Here is a 20,852-nt window from a genome sequence, read left to right on the forward strand (position 1 = left end):
CTGAGTTCTGCGGTTTGAATGATGGCCATAGGGTATCTCCAGCCACATGAGAATGAATGATAAATACACACTGTTGCTCTGAGACTGAATGTAGTGTTATACAAAGGCTATTAAAATATGGAATGTTATTCAAAAATCAGAACCGAGTTTTCTAGAGATGGTAATCTTCTACAATATTATAATATTAAAACTATAACATAATAATAAAACCATCTCATAAGCTTGTAAAAGTATCTAAGAAATATAGATTAATTATGGTCTATGTAGTGAGAGCACCTTAAAAGCATCATGAGAGCAGTGATAATTTCTGGGATATGAATGAAACGCAGCAATATCTAAAAGCTAAGGTCTAAGTGAAGAAGATAAAAAGAAATATTGAAGAATTATTCAATTAATGAATTGGGGGAAATGTGGGAATATAGGATGAGGTATGTAATAAAAAATCATAGTGTATTATATTAACACAGGTGGAGTATACATGACTTTGTATTAAAAGATACTTAAACTGACTTGAGTGCATTCGTAGTTTTATGTGTGTATGATTTTTAGAACACATTTTTAGAGCTGGGGCAAACAATAAGGGAAATTCTTCATATAGCATCATGCTGATACCCACATAATTCACTGGAATATCTGTATCTTAACTTTTCCAGCACAGATTTCCACCCCTTAAGTGATCTCACATAAGACGGAAACCTATAACTGCCATACAGACAAGCTCTAAAATTTTAATTGCTGCCTGAACAGAGGACTTGTGACGCACTGTGGTTTATTGAAGCACTCTTGCGGTTATAGACATTTCTTCTAGCTACCCCACCCTGCTCCTTGTCCCCCTTCCTCTCCACTACTGAGCTCTTTCTTTCTCTCTCAATTTTCTGTGTTCCTTTAATACCGTTCCCTCATCTTCTTTCTCTCTTCTTGTCCCCTACACTTCTTCATCCTTGGCATTCGTCACTTGGCGTTCCCTTTCTTCTCTTTACTGTCGGGGCATGGCAAGAAGTAGTTTCCAGCCCTCGGCTGAGGTGTGCTGGGCTGCAGCTGTGAGATGAAGTAACTGCAGGGGAAAGTCCTGCTCGCTTCCAGCTCTCCTGCCTGAGCAAACGCTCAGCTGTTCTGGGAAGATGGAGCTATGCCATCCCATTAACACATTGCTCTTGGAAGGGGATGAAACCTTCCCTTGAAAGACAACATCTTTAGCAGCCAAATGAACACACATGTGTGACCAGGTTTTCAGAGCTGCCTGAAGTGGCCAATTTTGGTCAGTTTTCCATGAAGAAGGAAAAGGGCTCCGTATTATCCTCCTCATGACATTTCAAGTCTTAATTCCAAAGAATGGAGATGCCAGGACTTGTCAATGACATGACTGTAACAATTTTATGAGAATTGGCAAGACAGTTCATTTCTCCTACATCTTATTCTCAGAAACCTTGGAGTTATTTTGGCTGGAATACTTGGGGAGTGGGGGAGGCGGAAGGTAAGCTTAACTCTGACAACTATATTAGTCACTACATCTGCCACGCTGTTATCAACAACAAAAATATGATTTAATTATGACAAGCAATACCTGCATCATTTAAAATGCAGAAGTGTGAAAACACAGCAGTAACTTTTTTTCTGGTTCCCTGTGGAAAAAGAAAAATAATCATCCCCCCCTTCAAAAAAAAAAAAAAGGCAAGAGGAGGCACAATGAAGTCTGATAATTCTCTTTCCTTTGGCTTTTCAATTCCATCACAGCTCTCCAAATTAAGATTTATGTGCCATTTTGTTTCTGTTGTTGCTTTTTTTTCCCCCTACAGGGATATAGGTGGATAAGTTTGGATAGGAAACTGTATCCCTCAAGCCAAACTGAAAGGTTTATAAAGTTGCTAATAAAAGTTTGGGTCAGGGCCTAAATATCAATCATCCACTCATTGTCTTTTTAAACGAGTTCAGGCATTTTCCCAACCACTCCCAGCAGGCCTTTGCCACTACTTAAAACTAAGATTTCAGTGAATTTTTTTTTTTACCTGTTTTGACCTCAATAATTTTTCTCTCTCCCCCTCCTTACCTGCCAAATGCATCCACCAGGATTTTGCCAAAGGCTATCTGCTTTTGAAGTCAGGAGGAATTCACTAATCATGAGTGTCAAATCCACAATAAATGCCATCACCATATGGTATATGCTGCTATTGGGAATTATCTCAAAAGGCCTAACTGTGAAAAGTCTGGCTATATGTTAGGGTGTTTTTATTGCTAACTTTCATAACTCATGTCAGGTCTTTTGGTTTCTGTATTCACTGGCTTAAGTGAGTGCAACTGTTTCCTGAATGTATAAAAACGTTGTCAAGATCCCTTGATCTCTCTTCCTCTGTCTCTCTCACGCAAACACATTAAACACAGATATACACCCGGGAATACCATACACAGTGGCATACAAATCTAGCAAAAGAGAAGCTTGCAAATAAATAGTATGTCACTGTGCTTACTCAATAAATTCCTGTGCGTGTTAAACGCATGATAAACATATCATAACTACTGGTGAAGGCTTTACAGCCTCCTGTCCCATCACACCATCCTGAGTTCAACTCTGTAACGTACAGGAAAACCTAAGTTTGAAAAACCGAGAGCAGAATTAGCTCCCTTAAGGGCAGGGTGCTGACATAACTGAAAAATAACTACCTGTAGAGCATTTGCTTTAGCTAAAGAAGACAATATCAACATGATATATCTCTGTGCTTTGTAAGAACTGTGTATTGTGCATTCAAAGCAACAAGAAATCTACCTTTTTGAAGAACTTGTCCAATAAAGAATTAAAAATATATCTGTGTTCAAACCCCTCAGCCTTTAACGTTCTCAACAAGAAGTACAGAAAAGGTTAAGAAAGTCCTCAGAAAAAGATGCTTATGTGATCCAAAGAGATAAGAAGAAAAAACCCCAACATTTCAAGAGTTTCACATATCAACTTGGTGATAGAAAAAAAATAAAAAATTCCAAAATTAAAATGTCAGTGCCATTTGAAACACTTGGGGCAGGTCTTTTGACTTTCCCTGATGCTTTTAAAAGGTGTGAGTGCCCTCCATATCCCATGCCACCCCCACCAGCCACATGGGAATGTCTCTCATGGCATTTCAAGTAGCACTAGAAATCTATGTTTAGGCAATGACTTCCCCCTAATTTCTTTATGTTATATTAATATCCTCTAGGAACAAACTGAAAAAATAATTTAAAAAAACAGTTATATTTCAGTAACATGTACCCCCCACACCAAAAAAAAGAATTTAATACTGTCCCTAGGCAGAATTCATCCATCTTTAAGGCATCTATCACACGTTTCTGGGAACTGTAGGGACAACTGAGTTTTGTTTTCCTGATTAGCAACACAAATGAACTGCTGGCAACATGACATCAAAACAAAAGTGGCAGAATCAGAAAAACTGCTGAAAAGTTTACCTTTATAGGAAAGCTTAAGTCTTGGGATATTTTGTTTTGACGTTCCAGTGACTGGAAGGAACAGCATTGCTAAAGATAACAGGCTGCAGGCATGTGGTACTTGGGAAGCTCTCATTCTGCTCTCTTCTTCTGTATCTTCTTTTGCACTATGGTGAAATATCTTCCAGCTTTTCAAACAATCCAAATTTAAACTGGAAGAAAAAAGAAAACATCTGCCAATTTTTTGCATTATTATATAAATAATAATTCTGAAAGCAAGTCAGACCTATCTTTAAAGAGTAGCTCACTTAACACATTTGTTACAAAATTATTTTTTCCTCTAGTATAAATCAAAATGCTGTAAATCTCTTCCTTTAATACTAAACTTACACACTCTGAGGTTGGAAAAATATGTAAACTTTGCAAACACCAATGTCTAGCATACCTAAAATTTAAGCACAAATTAAATTAATGCAGTATCCATAAAAAGAATATTTGCCATTCAGAAGTGACCATGCAACTTGTTAGTTCGTACCGCTCCACTGGATATCTTAATGTTTTATAACACTCCCTTTATCTCAGTACAACAGCTATTGTATGTTTATGCTATGACTAGAATAAACTGTAATATCTCAGATACCATGGGTGTACAAGCTGAGTTAACAATGAATACATACCCATCATAAACTTTCATAAATAAACCAGGAAAATTGGATAGAGCAAGCAGTTGTGTTTAGTTTTAATAGAGAAAAAAGTCCATGCAGCTGATGGATTTAAATGTGCTTTCAGTATGATATTTCCAGCAGAAAAACTGCCTCAATGCACCCACCAAAATGTCCTATAAACTTTAATGAGTGGTTCATGCTGAGGTCAATAGGCTGATACGGGACTTTGTTAGCACAGTGTGCAACTAAGCCAGCTTTGCAACACTTTTCACTTAATAACAGTCATTCATATTCCATAAATCTTAAAGTGCTTTACAAATGAAAGTAATTATCACTGTCCTTATTTTCCCTATGCAAATACGGAATGATGAAACTACAGTGAACCTACTTCCTCGAGGTCACACTGCCACCCCAGTAGCTGAACAGAGAGCAGCAACAGTTCTCCTGGTGGCCTGTTTGTACCCACTTATGAGGGATCCCCTTTGCCCAATAACTCCACTTTTGCATATGAAATTATTCAAAATGGCATCCGGAGTTCTGAAGGCAAAATTTGATGGTTAATAAATGACAGAGGTCAGAGCATGAAAATATCTGCGAGCGCAGATCCTTCCACCTACAAGTGCATGATAACAGAGGTCAAGGGAGATAATTTGTGAAATGACAAATGTCAGTATCTGAGTTATGCTGTAAATCACAGAGTAAGGAAATGTTATGGTTAGGAGCGAGATTAATGGCTTATGACTTGCCATGAAAATTCTTTTCTGAAAGGTACTGAGACATCCTGATTAAAAGAGTAATCCTAGTGCCCACATTAGCCAGCGCTTGCACGGACATCAAGGGAAAGGCTCCTTGTGAGCCCATGGGAGATTCAGCACAGCTCATGGCCCCAGAGCCATTCCACAGGTCTGGCACTTAAGCTCGCAGCAACACTGGGGCCAGGGCACCTTTACAAGCTGTGGAGGCATCCAGAATCAATTTATCACCTCGTGATGCAGGCACTACATCCTTCCTGTCATGAAGGGACTGGAAAGAGGACACCTTCAGTTCTCTCTGCCAAAGACAGAACTGAAACCTGGAGAAGAGAAGGCTCTAGGGAGACCCAATAGCAGCCTTCCAGCACCTAAACGGGGCCTATAGGAGAGATGAGGAGGGACTCTTTATCAGGGAATGGAGCAATAGGACAAGGGCTAATGTTTTTAAACTGAAAAAGAGGAGATTTAGATTAGATATTAGGAAGAAATTCTTTACTGTGAGGGTGGTGAGACACTGGCCCAGGTTGCCCAGAGAAGCTGTGGCTGCCCCATCCCTGGAGGTGTTCAAGGCCAGGCTGGATGGGGCTTTAAGCAGCCTGTTCTAGTGGGAGGTGTCCCTGCCCATGGCATGGGATTGGAACTAGATAAGATTTAAGGTCCCTTCCAACCCAAACCATTCTATGATTCTGTGATTCTGTGGAAAGAAACCTCTCTCAAATGAAGCTGGGGCTTTCTGAGCCTACAGACCTTCTGCCAATAGCAAAAGACAAGGGAGTGTGCAGGAAGGGTGTGACGGGGAAAGAGAGAGAGGGAAATGATTTGTAAAACGCCCGAAGCATCATTCCTATTGCAGAACATTGAGCTTCTTTCTTCTCAGTCCCTTCCTCAACACTCACATTCAGTGAGCGGCACAGCTTTTGGCCAAATGCCACTACATATTCATGAGATGACATGGAAAGAAAACAAAACAAACATGAAATGCCTTTGGTTCATCTTTTCCTTCCCTTTATTAGAGTATAGGATCCTGAGAGAAGGCCTCTTCTTCTTCCATCCTGGTACATCTATTTGTGGTTGGACTACAAAGGACTGCTGTTCACCAGACTATCATAGGGTTATATCACCTTAAAGAAATATATCCGGGGGGGGAGGGGGGGCAAAGAAGGGGAAGGAGGAGGGGGAGGAGTATATGAAGACAAGAGACACCAGCCTTGTTCATCTTCAGTAGGATGATAGAGACAAACCATACTTCAAAAAGAAGCAATAAAGTGGGAGACAGTCTCACTGCAAATATGCTGAGAAGTCTTGCCTTGAGGGCCTGGGTCTCAGCCAACAGGGATCTCACACAGAATTTGGGGCTCATTTTCTTGAGGTAAAGTAGAGAGAAGAATCAAGACTAAATTTGTTGCTTATAGAAAAAAAAAAAAACAGTTGCCTGAATACACTGTCATTTGTTTAATCACAGATCGAGAACCAGCACCAAACTTGACCGTTTGGCCATACCTCACAACCTCATTTTTTCATGTAGGGTTCTTCTGCTAATGGAGACCTTCCTTCTTTTTTTTTTTCTTTTTTTTTTTTTTTCTTCCCCCTTTTATTTGAATAATGTCTGTGAAAAAAACATTTGTTTTAAGTCCTGACACAAGGCGGTTAGTTTACACTGGAGGCAGCTGCTCTGTGAGCTCGAGCCAACCCTGTCTTGTCCTAGATTCATTGCAATCTGGCCAGATTGTCACATATATTTTTAGTTTATGATGATCTTTTAATACAATTCCAGCTTCTGCACAGAGTCCTTCCAGCGGTCTGGTTAACTAGCTCAGGTTAATGAACTTCAGACCAACTAACTGGCCATTAGTCTTCAGGAAATATCCGTCCTCTCTGTAACATATGCAATGTCAATCAGTGTCCTGTATGAAAAGACCCATAGTCACACTGCTCAGAAGTAATCAGACCCATGAACAGAAATAAAATATAAAGCCTAAGAGCAAATCTAACTTCCCTTTTCTTTCCTCCCCTCAAAAGTAAGAAGAGTTTTGTCAGAGGAGGAAAAAATGTTGTTTCCTTTAGTTCTTTGATACTTCTGCTAAGCACCAACACGCTCTAAAACTTCCTCATTGTGAACAGACCCAAAATAAATGAGGAAACAGTCTGAAAAGAAAAATACTGAGGCTAAAACTGCTTTCCCACCTTGGCTTCAGCTAGGAAATATCTGCACTGTGTTAATTATCACCTGCGAGACCGACTGGGGAAGGAAGCTATGCATACACCTCGCTGAAATAGGGGTATTTCCAGTGGAATAAAGGAGCTATTATTTGCCCCACATGGGGGTGGGAGGCGTGATGCTGAAGAGGGGCCGAGGAGCCTGGCTCCATCCTGCTAGGACCTCCCTGTGGGGCTCATAAATTCGTAACGGGCTGGAGGTTAAAACTGCCAAAAAGGCAAAATGTTGATCTGCTGGTGTCCTGCCATCTTGCCAGAGAGAGGTGGCTGGACGTAACTGGCACATGCGTGATGTCACGTCCCTGAAATGAAGTGTCACCTCCTTGCAATTGGTCAGATTTAGTGGAGCCTATAAAACAGATTGCTCCGAAGCTACTGTCTGAAACAGGAAAACCTGGAGCCAATTTACTAAACGTAATTTATTCCAGACCCTTTGTTGCAATAAACAGAGCTCTTCAGCCTTCTCAGACACACAGACAGTAGGGAGCTCTGTGCTTATGGGAGTTTTTTCAGATTGTTCAGTTCAAACCTATCTAAAGGCAAAATCTCGCATTCACAAATACTGTGTAGGTTTCCGACTTCTCTTGGCGTCATAAAGTCCAGAGCCGAAAGGACTGTGACCCATCTGCAAACACACACTTTTTTTAACAGTATTTCATGTAACTCTCAGTTTAATTCCATTTAAAAAAAAAACTATACAGAATTGGAGGATAATTTAAAACCTGTCTCCAGCACTAGGTTTCCGAGGCCATTTTAAAATTTGGAATTTTGTACTCTGGTAAAAAGGACAATGAAAACAGCCCGCAGCAAATACAGAAAAAGCCATTAACCTAATGGTATCACTCAGTTATACTGAATCTAATAGCAGTGTTACAAATTGCAAGTAACTACTGAAAATCTAAAGCAACCTTTGAGTTGGTTCATCTTGATTAAAAAAAGATAGAAGCATGTCTGGTAGTCACTGTGGACTTGTAAGTAGGCTGAATAAGTTACCTAGGCCATTTAGTCTCCATATGCAAACTGTTACCTCTGATACCTGAATTCTTTTTTCTCCTCAGCTATCCCTGTCTGAGATCTTGGGTTTTTATTTTGTGAAAGGATGTCCCTTGCAAACATCAAACAAATAGCATGTTTGGGCTGTTAGACGAACATGTTGCTTTAAAGGATTTAAAACTATTTACCTGCAAAAACAAAGAAAAAGTACCCCACCTATAATTCAAATGTATTGAAAGGTATGTTATCTGTTTACTCAAATCGTACACATACTTCATATATATGCATACAAATTTAAAGCATGTTACTTTAACTGCAAATATACAGATATATGTTCCTAATGCATTTACTTGTAGCTGTCTCATCTATAAATTATCACAGATATTCCTAAAGGAAGATTACTATGGTTGTCTATTGTGTGGTGCAAAACTGCGTACTATAACCATTAACTGGGTATCGAATATTCGGTGTTAATAAGAGGGAAAACTACAAGCACACGTGAGTCAGACTAATAACTCATAAAATAAAATAGACTAAAATAAAATTATATCTCCAGACTTACTTAACATCTTTAACTTACTTACTTTTTAAATAACAAAGATGACATTCATCCAGAGCACAATGAAACTATGTTGTTGTACCCCTTAGATAGACGGTCTGTTGATATATTATTTGGCAGAGGAGGCTTTTCTCTTCATTGTGAAATCTCAGTATAAAGCTAACTCCATCCAAGAACTGGTAAACAGTATTATTCATCACTATTCTCCCATTTATTAAGTGGCTTTTGTGCTGTTTATAGTGCAGCAAATGTTCTCTTCCAGGATTCTGAAAAATACTTTTTTTCACAAAAAACCCAGATCAGTATTACATCACTTCCCAACACTAGCAAAAATTGCTGAATAAAAAGATGATGATATAATCTAAAAAATTATGTGAGCCTACAGAAGGTGATTTTTTTTTTGTTTGGTTTGGTTTTGTTTAAATCATTGGATTCAGTATATCTGGTGTAGATAAGGTTTTGCCATAAAGGAGACCTTACTGTTCTTAAATATCCAGATGAATAGAGAGAATAAAGATGGATACAATGTGTAAGCCGGCTTATAATGAGTTTTATAAAGCTTTACAGGCTTCAACTTTACTGAGCTCCTCACAGGATTTATACCCTACCCATTCAGCACCAGTAATTTGGAAGACAAGAAAAATCTCTGCTCTGGTTCTCACTTGAGAAGAGCCAAGTAGAACAAATTAAAATGAAGGGACTTAGAGACAAGGAGGATGCAACTGAGAATACAAAGAGTCAGCAAAAAATCCATTTTTATTGCACAGAACCATCTGATAATAAATAAAGCTCTCCAATGAGTAGAAAATATGTTTGAGGATTACATTGGATTTTTTGTTCATTAAGATAAACTCAAGCTAAAGTAAAAATGGAGACGAAGTAAAACATGAGGGAAGAATAATGAACTCACTCACTTGGTTTATTTTATAGTTCTCTGCATCTTTCTGAAGCTAGTCTACTGATAGAGGTATTTATACAGGGCACGTAGTCTGCTTGGAGATAAATACTGGTAAGAATGGGTAACCTTTCTAGAGTCTGTGTCACACTGCTATGAAGAGCTTATCTAACCATTAAACTTACTATCAGGCACTTAAACTTATACACATAGGAAATGAGCACTTTATCCTCAAAAGATACCAGGATATTTTTCAGGTCAGTGTCAGTGGGGTCAGGATTACACCCAAAGATTTCGCGTAGGCATAGAAGAAATCTTTTCAGAATGTGTCAGATAGACAGCCCTGCACACAGACATGTTATATATCACTAGAAACAGTGATTCTGAGAAGTTTTATGTGTGGCATTGTATCTTTTGGACATATAATGCATAAATCCATGACTGATGATAAAACAAATGCTACTCTCTAACCCTAATTCTTTGTATATTGTGTCTCCTTAAAAAAAAAAGAAAAAGAAAATCAGACCCATAGTTTTACATTCTACAGGCTGTTTCTCAAGCACAATGTCTATTGTCCAAGAAAAAGGATGGGATAGAAAGCAACTTGTCATCTGATAATGATATTGAAAAGAGGAGATAGGCGGATAAATAAAATGTCCCACTAGTCTGACAGGCAACTGATATCTTCCACACATAAATATCTACCTGCCTTGCACTCTAAAGTTAAATGTATCTCAGATGGATTTTTTTTCTTTTTTTTCCTTTTTTTTTTGGTGGAAGCAACAGTGACTTCAGATATTACGTCTGTAATAACAGCTTCCCATAGGCTCTTTATTTAGAATGACATGAGAACACCCTACATGTCTGATCATTAAAAAAAAAAAAAAGAAAAGAAAAAGAAAAAAACACAAGCCAAAGAAGAAAGCCGTGTATGGCACGATTTAGCAACACATAAGAATCAAAAGGAACCCTAAGCCAAACCTCAGTGTTACATTATTTTAAGTACAGCATGTTTCCCCAGCAGACCAAAAAAACTTCTCAAGCTATGAAAAGTGATTCTAAGACGGGTTTTGTAACTTTGGTATCCAAGAAAAGAAAAAGGCAGTAGGACAAAAATTGCTGGAGACATTAATGAAAAGGTAGACTAGATGAAAACTGCTTCCTGCCGAGTACCGTGACATCCGAAGGTTTTCGCAGAGAGCCAGAGAATTTTCCTCTAAAACGTCTGTCACCACCTGCAGCACTTGGGGTGGCTTGGCTCAGCTCTGAATAAAACAGGCAGGGAGAGAACGCATGCAGGAAGCTTTACCGGTGGAACAGCCTTGGCCTGCTGTTGAGAAAATACTGAAAAGCCAGAAAAGTGTCATGATGGCCATCAGAGAAAAGAAATGCTCATTTTGGGGAGATCTGCCTGAACATTTAAACACTAACAGATTGCTTTTGTCCTGCTAAAACCTAAATTAACCCCAGGCAGCACTGTCAAGCCAGCTAAGCCACTGACCCTGCAACTACCATTCTTTTGCTGGAAGAAACATATACCTACAATGGCCAACTCAAAGGAAGGATTACAGTCTCTTTTTCACCTCCAGGAATTCTTGCCAGTGTTTTGCTATGGAAAAACTGTTCTCTGTAACTCCTTTCATAGGAGACTTTCCAAGGTCTGCAGGGGTGGAGCAAGAGTCCTCTAGCAGTGACAGTTCTATTACCAGAGGTCTTGAGCAGCTGGTGTTTCTGGGGGTCACCAGTAACTACGGGCAATGCGGTATTTTACAGATCAGTTACTTGAACGGAGACTTGTGCTACCATGTATTTTGCATGCTTGTGAAAAATGCAGCTTGATGGGAAGACAACGCAGCACTCTGGTGAAATTTGTCACGAATCAAGTCCAGACTTACTTCTAGGCACGATACAGCAGCAAGGTAAATAACACTCTGAAAGGGTATATCCAGTAAGTTGTCTGCATGGATATATCTATAGATGCAAGTAGGTAGGGCTCCTCTGTCCTTGATCCAAGCAATCCAGACCTAAGCCAGCTCTTACTGTTGTATGGCTCCATTAATTCCGTACCACACCATCCATACCACACTATACCACACATGCATCAGAGGCACCACCAGCCAGCCACCTCTGTGTGCAGGCAGAAACACCTTGGTTCTGCCCACAGCCACCCAGCACATCATAACCCATCAGACCCTACTGAAAAAAACCCAACCAGAAAAAAACCAAAACAACCCTCCCCCAAAACTGAAAGAAATAGAAGAACTAAGATTTACATTTACAGATATATTTATAATGTTAATTTCATTTCACAGCAAATACTCTATTGTGCTAAAATTTGTAGCTAGATTTATCTGATGAACGGAAATGCGTTGCCAACTAGTTTGGAATTCTGCTTAAATGCTTATAGTCACTCACAGATTTCCCAGCTGTATCTAAAAGCTGGCTGTGGGACTCTCAGAGAATAGTAGAAGGTTAGAAATACAAAGGACAGGTAACTGCACGTTGTAGTTGGCATCTTAATATAATTAACCATTTTTCGAATTATTTTTATTGCACTAATCCTGGTAGGATGTTTCATTAACTGCCAGTATTATTTAGTTCATTGTCAGCTGTGTAAAAGTGTGATCTGATACTTTTCAAAAGAATTCAGGTTAATAGAGTTTAGTGATGGTTAAAAAATGTGTACTTCATATGGCAGCTGGGCTTTGATCAAATATGTTCACTGTATATCCAGTGGCATATTTTTGTAGAATTCCTTTCAACGACGTATGGCCTCATTATTTGATGCACTGTCAGTGAACTCTGTACAGCACAGTCTGCAGGGCTTTAATATAGAGACTACAGTATAGGGAGAGACATGCCGGAAGGATTTTAATTTACATTTCCAACAAATTTTGATTTAATAATTCATGACTATACACTTGAACTCTGTTGGAGGAGGGGTTTTTACATCTATTGCCCAACTAATTTTGGATCAACATTTTGTGCAGCCAATATGTAAAATGATATACATATGAACGTGTACACTGCAGTGCAGTGATCTGTGTTGGCACATTAACCCAGTTATTTTTTTGTTAGGCTGAATGCATCTGCATTCTTCCTAGTTTTTTTTAGCTGTTTGATTTCATTTACATTTGGAGGACGTGTGACAGAGAACCAGCAGAGACACTGTAGCACAGCCCATTTGTAAGCTTACACAATTCACTAACTTAATGTGGACCTATTCCTCTTGACGGGTTTCCCTCAGGTACTCATCGCCCGAGCAGTTTAAAAGCTTTAATGCCTCTCATCTCTATCCTCTCTCCTTGCCATTATGAGTTAATTGATTTTTTTTTAATGTTAGCATAGGAGATGACATCACTTGCATAAGGTCACCCTACCAGTTAGGACCAGTACCCACATCCCCTTGACCTCCAGGCAGTGCCTTAGTCACCCAGCCACCCTTCTCACCAGGGACTACACGCTGCTGGCTGTGATTGCTGCATCGAGACCCATGACTCACATACCACTTCTTCCAGTGTTCTACTCTTGATTTAAGCCCTTGAGCAAACTGCAGAAAATTACAAGCAATCACAGTTTAATTTCCCATAAACAAGAACTTCACAGAGCTGCATAAGGAGTAACACATGGCCAGCGTGAGTTCAGACAGCAGGTTATCAAAGCTTTTACAGTCCTGTGTTCACTGATCACCAACTTTACCATTTTCAAGGGTTAGAACATGCTGCTATCAGACCCTAAGAGAACTTTCTGCTTGTGTTGCAGCAGAAATCAATTTCTATTTGGTGCAGTAGAGTTGTTTTGCTGGTCTATTTTTAAACTGCTTTGTGAAGGGTTCTAGCATGACAGTTCCTGGAATCTGAAACAGCCATACTGAAAAAGAAAACAAGAATTCAAGCATCACCACCTCCATTCAACGCAGAACTATTTCCACTTTGGTTTAAAACCACAATAACTTTCCTTTGTCTCGTGAGGACAAAGTGAGGACAGAGGGTGCACAGATGAATCAATACTTAACTGAAAAATAGCAAAGCTTTTTAGGCAGTTAACCAGTTAGTTACTGGGGAGTTGCCATAACCATAAGATTAATACAAAAAAGGTAGGATATAAAACACTACCTCTAATTTCGTTTTCCCCCTGAGACGATGAGGCAGTCTTGATCTTGAGGGAGTTCTGACCCTTTGAGCTGCAAATGGGACAATATGACCTCCTGATATACCCTCCAACCTAAATTTTTCTATTAGTTTCTTTAACAGCTAATGGACAAAGGAATAACTGAACTGGATCACACATTGAAGGTCTTCAGCAACATCCAACACCTTTCCACTGATCACTTAAGTCTCTGACAGCCATCAAATGGCTTTTCCTACTCTCTAGCAATCATCCTTATCTTTCCAAGGACTTTTCTGATGAGGGCAATGCCTACCTGATCTGCTTACAAATCAACTCCTTTACTACTGAAATCTGACTGAAATCCAGAAGGCCTTCCTTTGATGAAACGGTCTGAAAGCTGCAGTAATTCAAGAGCTGATTCACAAGCAGATCCTAAATCCCTGTATCAAGAATAGCAATGTGTGCACAGGACAAGTGAAGTACACATAGAACAGGTACAGACACAGCATTAGCTATATCACTTAATCCAATATCACAAGGCTGCCACAGTCCTGGTTTGCCCACGCCATGAGAACTAAACACAGAACTAAGCGTCAAAATTATTGACACTGTATTTGAAGTAACGTTTTTGTCTGCATTGATGAGACAAGAAGGGGATTTCTTCCAGGATTCCCCTACTGGAGCTAGAAGAGGAAGCTGGGTGAGAAGTATCGCTGGGATGGACTGCTGACCCTCAAACTAAGCCAATGAGTTCTGTCAGTCAGAAGACAAAATATCAGCCATGTGTTCCAGCCTGATCTCTCTTTTTTGTCCAAATTAGCAACTCCTTCCTGCAAGTCTATTATCTCCCAGTTGGATCAAGAAGTGGGAGCCATTGTAGTTACCACATTAAAAGCTTCTCAAGGTTGTGGGGAGAAAAATGACTAGAGCGGATTTGGCCTCCACGCCGTCTTAGCTAGAAAAGGGATGTGTTGGAGAAGATTAAGTTGTGTTTCCATAGCCACGGCTGAGCAGGTGGCAAACATCCACCACAGGTGCTTGTTCTATGGAGGATCCCACTCCCTGGTAAAACAGGCACCCCTCAAAGAAGCCAGGGCTTGAAGATATCCAGGACACTTTATGTCAGATGAGGTCTATGTAAGTTTATGAAACCCCTTGGGATCATCATGATTAACTATCTTCCTTAAGCTATTCCCCACTGGGCTTTAGTGCTTTTAAACCGCTGACCCATTGAATTAAAGAGGTAGATTTCTCTTTTCACAGCTGTGACTCAACACAGGGAGGAATTCAGAGACATCTGAAGACAAAGCCAGGCAGAATTTAAAACAAAATCCTTCAATGACAGATTTAGAGAGTGATGGCTGCAGCTGGAGCTTACAAATATAACAACTAACTAAATGAGCATGCATTATACAAAAGCCTTACATGGACAGACCATGGGAAGGCCAATTTCTTCACAAGGAACCAGAAAAACAGAACTACTAGGAATAAATCATCAGAAAAACTAGACATTGGCTGTTCAAAAGGAACCTTGGTCCATGGGTTCTTCAGCAAACTAAATGGTAAACACCTCTAAAATGAGGAGAGGTGATAACTTTTTAGACAAATTAATCCTTGATTTTTTAATTTTTTTTTTAAAATCTGCAATGCAATACTGAAATTCCTGTGCCCAGAGAGGAATAAAACACAAATAAGATGTAGTTTTTAAAACTTATATAACACCTTTCATACATTCAATTTAAAGTATACAGTAACTAGTACATACAATACTGAATCTGCAACAGAAATGTTTTCCTACTATTCCAGTTTCACAGCTGGGGAAGCTGATGCTGAATGTATTCAGTAGCCATTCTAGAAGGACTTGAAGTGACTAAGGAGTGGAATGAGTTTATATTAATCAGCAGTTATCAATGCCACTCCCTTAAATACGATACGCTTCCTTCTACCGAGTCAAATGGGTTATCTGACATAGCATATCAGTTTTAAATAAACACGCACAAGTGTAAGGACGAGCTTTATAAAATGCAAGAAATATATTGAAGCTACTCAAGCGTGGAACACAGTTACAGAGGAATAAACCTATTGATCATCTTCACACAGTACCACAAAAGCAAAACAACAATAACTACTGGAAACTCTGCTTCCCTTGTCTGCTCAGCTGGGGTATGTGACCTGCATTAATGGCACAGGGAATAATGTACTTGCACTCAGACCCAGGACTGACTGATGTCAAATGAAGTTCAACCATTCATATTAATGGGGATCAGCATTTGTCTGAGGGAATGGAAGTCTCTTAGACCTTTGGGTCATGAATTGACAAGCTATCGAACGTTTTCTCTGTTATGCTGACCATCCTCCATCCTCAATGAGATCAGCTGTCTGGACCCTTAGTCCCACTACAGCTGCTTTGTGCTCCTCCTGAGGCACAGAAAGAGCTCGTCACTAGTTCTTTGTGCGTAATGTGCAACTCAGGGTGAGATCTCACAACTGCCTTTCCAGGACACAGAGAACAGTCACACTTCCCCGGAACCCAGAAAAAACATAGACATCATACATGTAAACTGTGAGTTTTATTATTACGGAGATTTGTGAACGACCAAGACATATGGTGAGAGAAGAAAAAAAAAAAAAAAAAAAAAGGCCACTGAAAGCATCATCTAAAAAGAACAAAAATGACTAATAATTTGTACCAAGAAAATTATAGCTAAAATGCTCTTGTCTCACACCATTAATAAACTGAGAGGAGGCAAAAAGCAGGTTTTCTTTCAGATGGACTTTCTGGAAAAATACCTTCTCACAGCATTTTATCTTGACAGGTTCCAGAGTATCTGTAAGCTCGTGGGTTCTAATCACTCTAATGATCAGCAAGCAGTTATTTCAGATGGCTGATACAAGTCTGTGGCTGATATCATCTGCCAAAATACTAAAACATGCAAAGAAAAACACTGTAGCAGCACTTTGTTCTTCTTAATATTAAGTAGAGCAATTTTGGTAGTAAGGACAGCTATAATTTTTACCATCATCATTAATACTCATCATATTAAGAACAATAATAACCCTGATAAACATAACCTTTTTTTTGGCAACAATTCTGCCAGAGGCAAATTTAAATGTTGTGGATGATGAGAAAGTATTCTGTTTCCAGTCTCATTTACAAGTTATAACCCAGCGCTGGCAGTCAGGACATGCAGAGTCAATTAAAAAAGGCCACTTGAACCCGAGCATCTCTATTCCTTTAGAGGCACCTCAGCTGCATTCTTGTTTTTCAGAAGTGCTTGTATAAACATTAAAAAACACAAAACAATAAAAAGATAAGAATCCAGCATGCAAGGCCAATCCTAACAAAGGATGAGACAAATGAAAAAAAACACAAGATTAAAATAAATGCCTTATGTGCATAATAAATTCCAATATTATGAGTCACTGAATTGACTCAGGAACTATGAATTGACTGTGCCCCTTTTAATTGTTCCACATAACGATCTCCTTTCTGAAAAAGAGGAACATCTTTAGCAGACATCCTTGCACAGCTGATTGTTTCTTTGTTTATCAATAGTATATGTGTACGGAAGTGTAAGTTATGGTACTTAAGTTTGGCTACAGATTTAGAAAGGAGCACGTAGGGCTCAGGAGATGTGCAGCTAGATCAGCAGATGCCTTCTGTATGTACTTCGAGAATTACCGGGAGAAATCGCCAAAAAAACAATGCAAATCTGTTCCTTGCAGTAATATGAGATGAAATGGAAAAGCTAAAAAAGCAAGGCTGCAAATCTATGCAGTCTGTAACTGAGAAAGTAATTGCATTTGAGCTTCTTTCAACATTGAAGTTGTCTCTCAATTTGCTTTCCTTAGCAATATGTATCACAAAACACATTACTGATTTTCTACATTTAAGCAGTTCTGGGTTTTCTCCACCTTCAACATTCATTTCCTGTTCCAGAAAAATCCTCTCACACAACAGCTCCTTATTTAAATAAGAATATAAAAATGTTTGTAATGGCAAGACTGAAGGCTTATCCAGTCTACTCGTCTGTTTTCAACAGTAGGTGTAAGGAAGAATAAGAATAGAACATTTATATATGATATTTCCCCACCCTTAATGCTCCCCCTTCTCTTAATCTATTTTCAGCTCAGGAGATTTCCTGAGCCTATTGTGGCCTGTCTATTTTGTAACCCCCAAGTAGATATCACTTTCAAGTACTTGTCCAGCCTCCCTTTGAGCCCTTGTAAAATTCTTGCATCTGCAACACCATCTGGCGAACAATTTTGTATGTCTACTATCCGATGTGTGAAGAACCACTTCCAAAACCAACAATGCAACCTGACAACTTATTAATTTCCCCTCAAATACCACCATCTTCATAATAGCCAGAAAATAGATCCTACTGGACAATAAAAATAGGAAGATTCTGATTGAGTTGTGATGATCATCCAACTGGTTTAACATTAGAGGCATTATGCATGCTACCTCATTACTTTACTTTGCATAATAGACTCACAGAGTGGCTGAGAAATCAAGAGAAAATTGGTCAGAGAAAATTAAGAAGGTGATAGTAGTGGTCAGCCCCAATAAGTATTTGCTGCCGAAGAAAAATACCTTGCTGCTGTCACTGCACAAAATGAGATGCAACATTTCACAACTAAATCTTTGGTCAGAATCCAGGACCAGCTTTGAATATTCAACCAAAAACCTTTTGCCAAGGTTGGCAAATACATGGGTGGGGCAAAAATCACAGCTTAGACCAGTGAAAGAGAAACCCTTCAAGTTTCACAGACAACAGTGGCTCAACACCAGTAGCAGAAGAGCTCCCACTCATCATTCTTGGTGAATAACTTTGGTGGTAGGGTGGAAAAAGCATCCCAGGACACCTAGGACTTGGGTAGCTCTGTCACCTCTCTTCCTGACAAGGCCCTCTGCCTCTCTCACACTGCAGCAAAATTAAATTTTACTGTACTGAAATGGCCAAATTTTCCCACATACAAAACTTCTACTCTCCTTATAATTTAAATAAAAGAGGGGGGAAAGGGGACTTACTTTTGCAAAAGTTGATAATATATGTTTAAATTCTTCTGTTCTCAAAATCGTTAGGATAGATAATTTAAGAAATGTATTTTCATATTTGCACTGTATACTGACTATGTGGAAAAACAGTTATAAGCTCTATGTTTCAAGGTGCGAGTGCTGTAAAAAACATCATCTTGTGATTTAGAACAGTAAAATTGTGAAGATTTATGTCTCCCATTAAAACATCTGATCTTACCCACTCTTGGTGCCAGAATGGCAGACTGGATGAGCTACTTGCTTATTCCAGTCAGGCGTTTCCTTGACTCCTGGACTTTATGTTAAGATATGATGAACATCTTACTCCCACTGGAGGATTTTTACTTGCATGAAGTCAATAGGTTAAAACTTGAAATTTACAGCTCGTGAAAGGGATTCCTCATCTGAGTTTGTTGCATTCTAATGGATAAGTAGAAAAATATAAATACTAAAAAAAACAATTGTACTTTATATACTTCATACTTCATACATACAAAGTCGTTAATTTAAGGGCCTGTCAGAATACAGCTTCTTTAGCAATATCCCTTCTAGTGAATCATGAAGGGTAATAAATATCCAAATGCATTACATCTCAGAAATGCTACAGTGAGCTGGCCCTACAGAAAATGGTTCCTTTCCTTTTACAACAACGATTTTTTCAACTCACTATTATAAACTGTATTATTCCAAAGGATCTAATTAGTTATATTTACTTATTTAGAATTAAAAACTTATTCAGTTATTTTGATTATATCAATCAAAAGTCAAGTTTCACGTTAAGTTAGTAACGTGCAGAGGATCACAACAATGTAATGACATTTCTGTCATTGCCTAGTGAGTTTCAGAGCTGTTTCAAAAAATACACGTATTCAAAAATTCCACGACTTCTTTGATCAAAACTAACATTGAAATGATGGTGGAAAACATTACACTTTCTGAAAAAAAAAAAAAATCCTCATTAAGTTTTATATCAGAAAAGTTACACCTCCTTTTTCAATTACAGCTACTTTTAATATTTTCCAAAGGTAGCTACAATTTGGCCTTGATCCTGCTATTGCAAAATGCCAGAAATACCTAATTATAGCAGGGAAAATGTTGTGTGCGCACATATGTATGAGTTTGTCTACAGTCTGCATGAGCAATTGAAAAACATCCAACATATACACACAGCAAACCACATAATTAAAATTACCCTTATGCAGAGTAAATTTGTCTTTAAAGTAGAAAATAATGGAAGGACAGCAGAGACTTCTTAGTATTAAAACATAATGCTTCATTTAATGAGTAATCCCTGGAGCACATGGATGTTTACCTCACTCTGGGCAAGCTCAAGTGCATGGACAGACAATTACAGTACTTCAGCTGATGTGCAATAACTTGTTAAGCAGCTGTAATACAACGGCATTCTTTCACGGGCTTATAAACTGCTTTTCTGTATTTTCCTCCGTGCCAATATGACTTTTTGACTCCCATATATTAAATGGCTAAAAAATATCAGCATGTTCAAAGTTAAAAAGCCTGAGTATGGATCCACAAAGCACTAGAGACTGGTAAAAACTGGAACCTATGTCTGAAGTCTCTCCAAGTTTGGCAGGTACTGCGTCTGAATCCATTCTTCCTTCAGAAAAATAAAATCATAATATTTTTTTAAAAAAGACAGACAAGGTTTTGCAATAGGAAAAACACAATACAGTTAGCGTGCATTGTTTCTTAGATGAATAATGGCTGGATAGCAGACTTGGTTGAATAAGATTCAAACCCAAATTTTAAAAAATGTAGATATAGGGTGTAGATTAATAGTGAACACTGGCAAATAGCTTGAAAGGGTCTCCAAGTTTTGCTTTGGGAGAATGGCAAAAGGAGAAAGGATAGAGAAAGGATACTACTAAAGGTTCACTTCCCACCACTTTTACACCACTGCCTCTTGTCAAAGTGCAGGGCGCAAAGTTCTGAGACTGATATTTGGCAAAAACAAGCTTAAACTATAAAAAACAAGAAAATCTAATAGATGATTCAGGAGTTACAATGAACACGGAACCTCTCAATATAACACTAGCTTTCTTTCAGCTATGTTTTAGCGTTTCATCACGTACACAGGACACAGATTTCATTGCTTTGGTCAGTCCTGCAGAGGCTACTGAGCAGCTTCTTCGATGTGGTGACCCTTCACTTCTCAATGTGACAGCTGAAGGCAGTACTTCAAACTATTCAT

General features: G+C 38.8%; 1 protein-coding gene across 10 annotated transcripts in view; it reads right to left on the reverse strand.

Moving 5' to 3' along the window:
• The window catches only part of SEMA3D (semaphorin 3D), a 145,952-nt gene that overhangs the window by 97,152 nt on the left and 27,948 nt on the right, over nucleotides 1-20,852 (reverse strand). For all 10 annotated transcript variants that reach the window (XM_063323560.1, XM_063323562.1, XM_063323556.1 and 7 more), the window contains one exon: nucleotides 3,430-3,620. In XM_063323560.1, the coding sequence (XP_063179630.1) occupies nucleotides 3,430-3,544 (115 nt within the window). In that variant the 5' untranslated portion in view covers nucleotides 3,545-3,620. The remainder of the gene's footprint in view (nucleotides 1-3,429; nucleotides 3,621-20,852) is intronic.

The sequence above is a fragment of the Chroicocephalus ridibundus genome, chromosome 1, assembly GCF_963924245.1.
Source record: "Chroicocephalus ridibundus chromosome 1, bChrRid1.1, whole genome shotgun sequence".
NCBI lineage: Eukaryota > Metazoa > Chordata > Aves > Charadriiformes > Laridae > Chroicocephalus > Chroicocephalus ridibundus.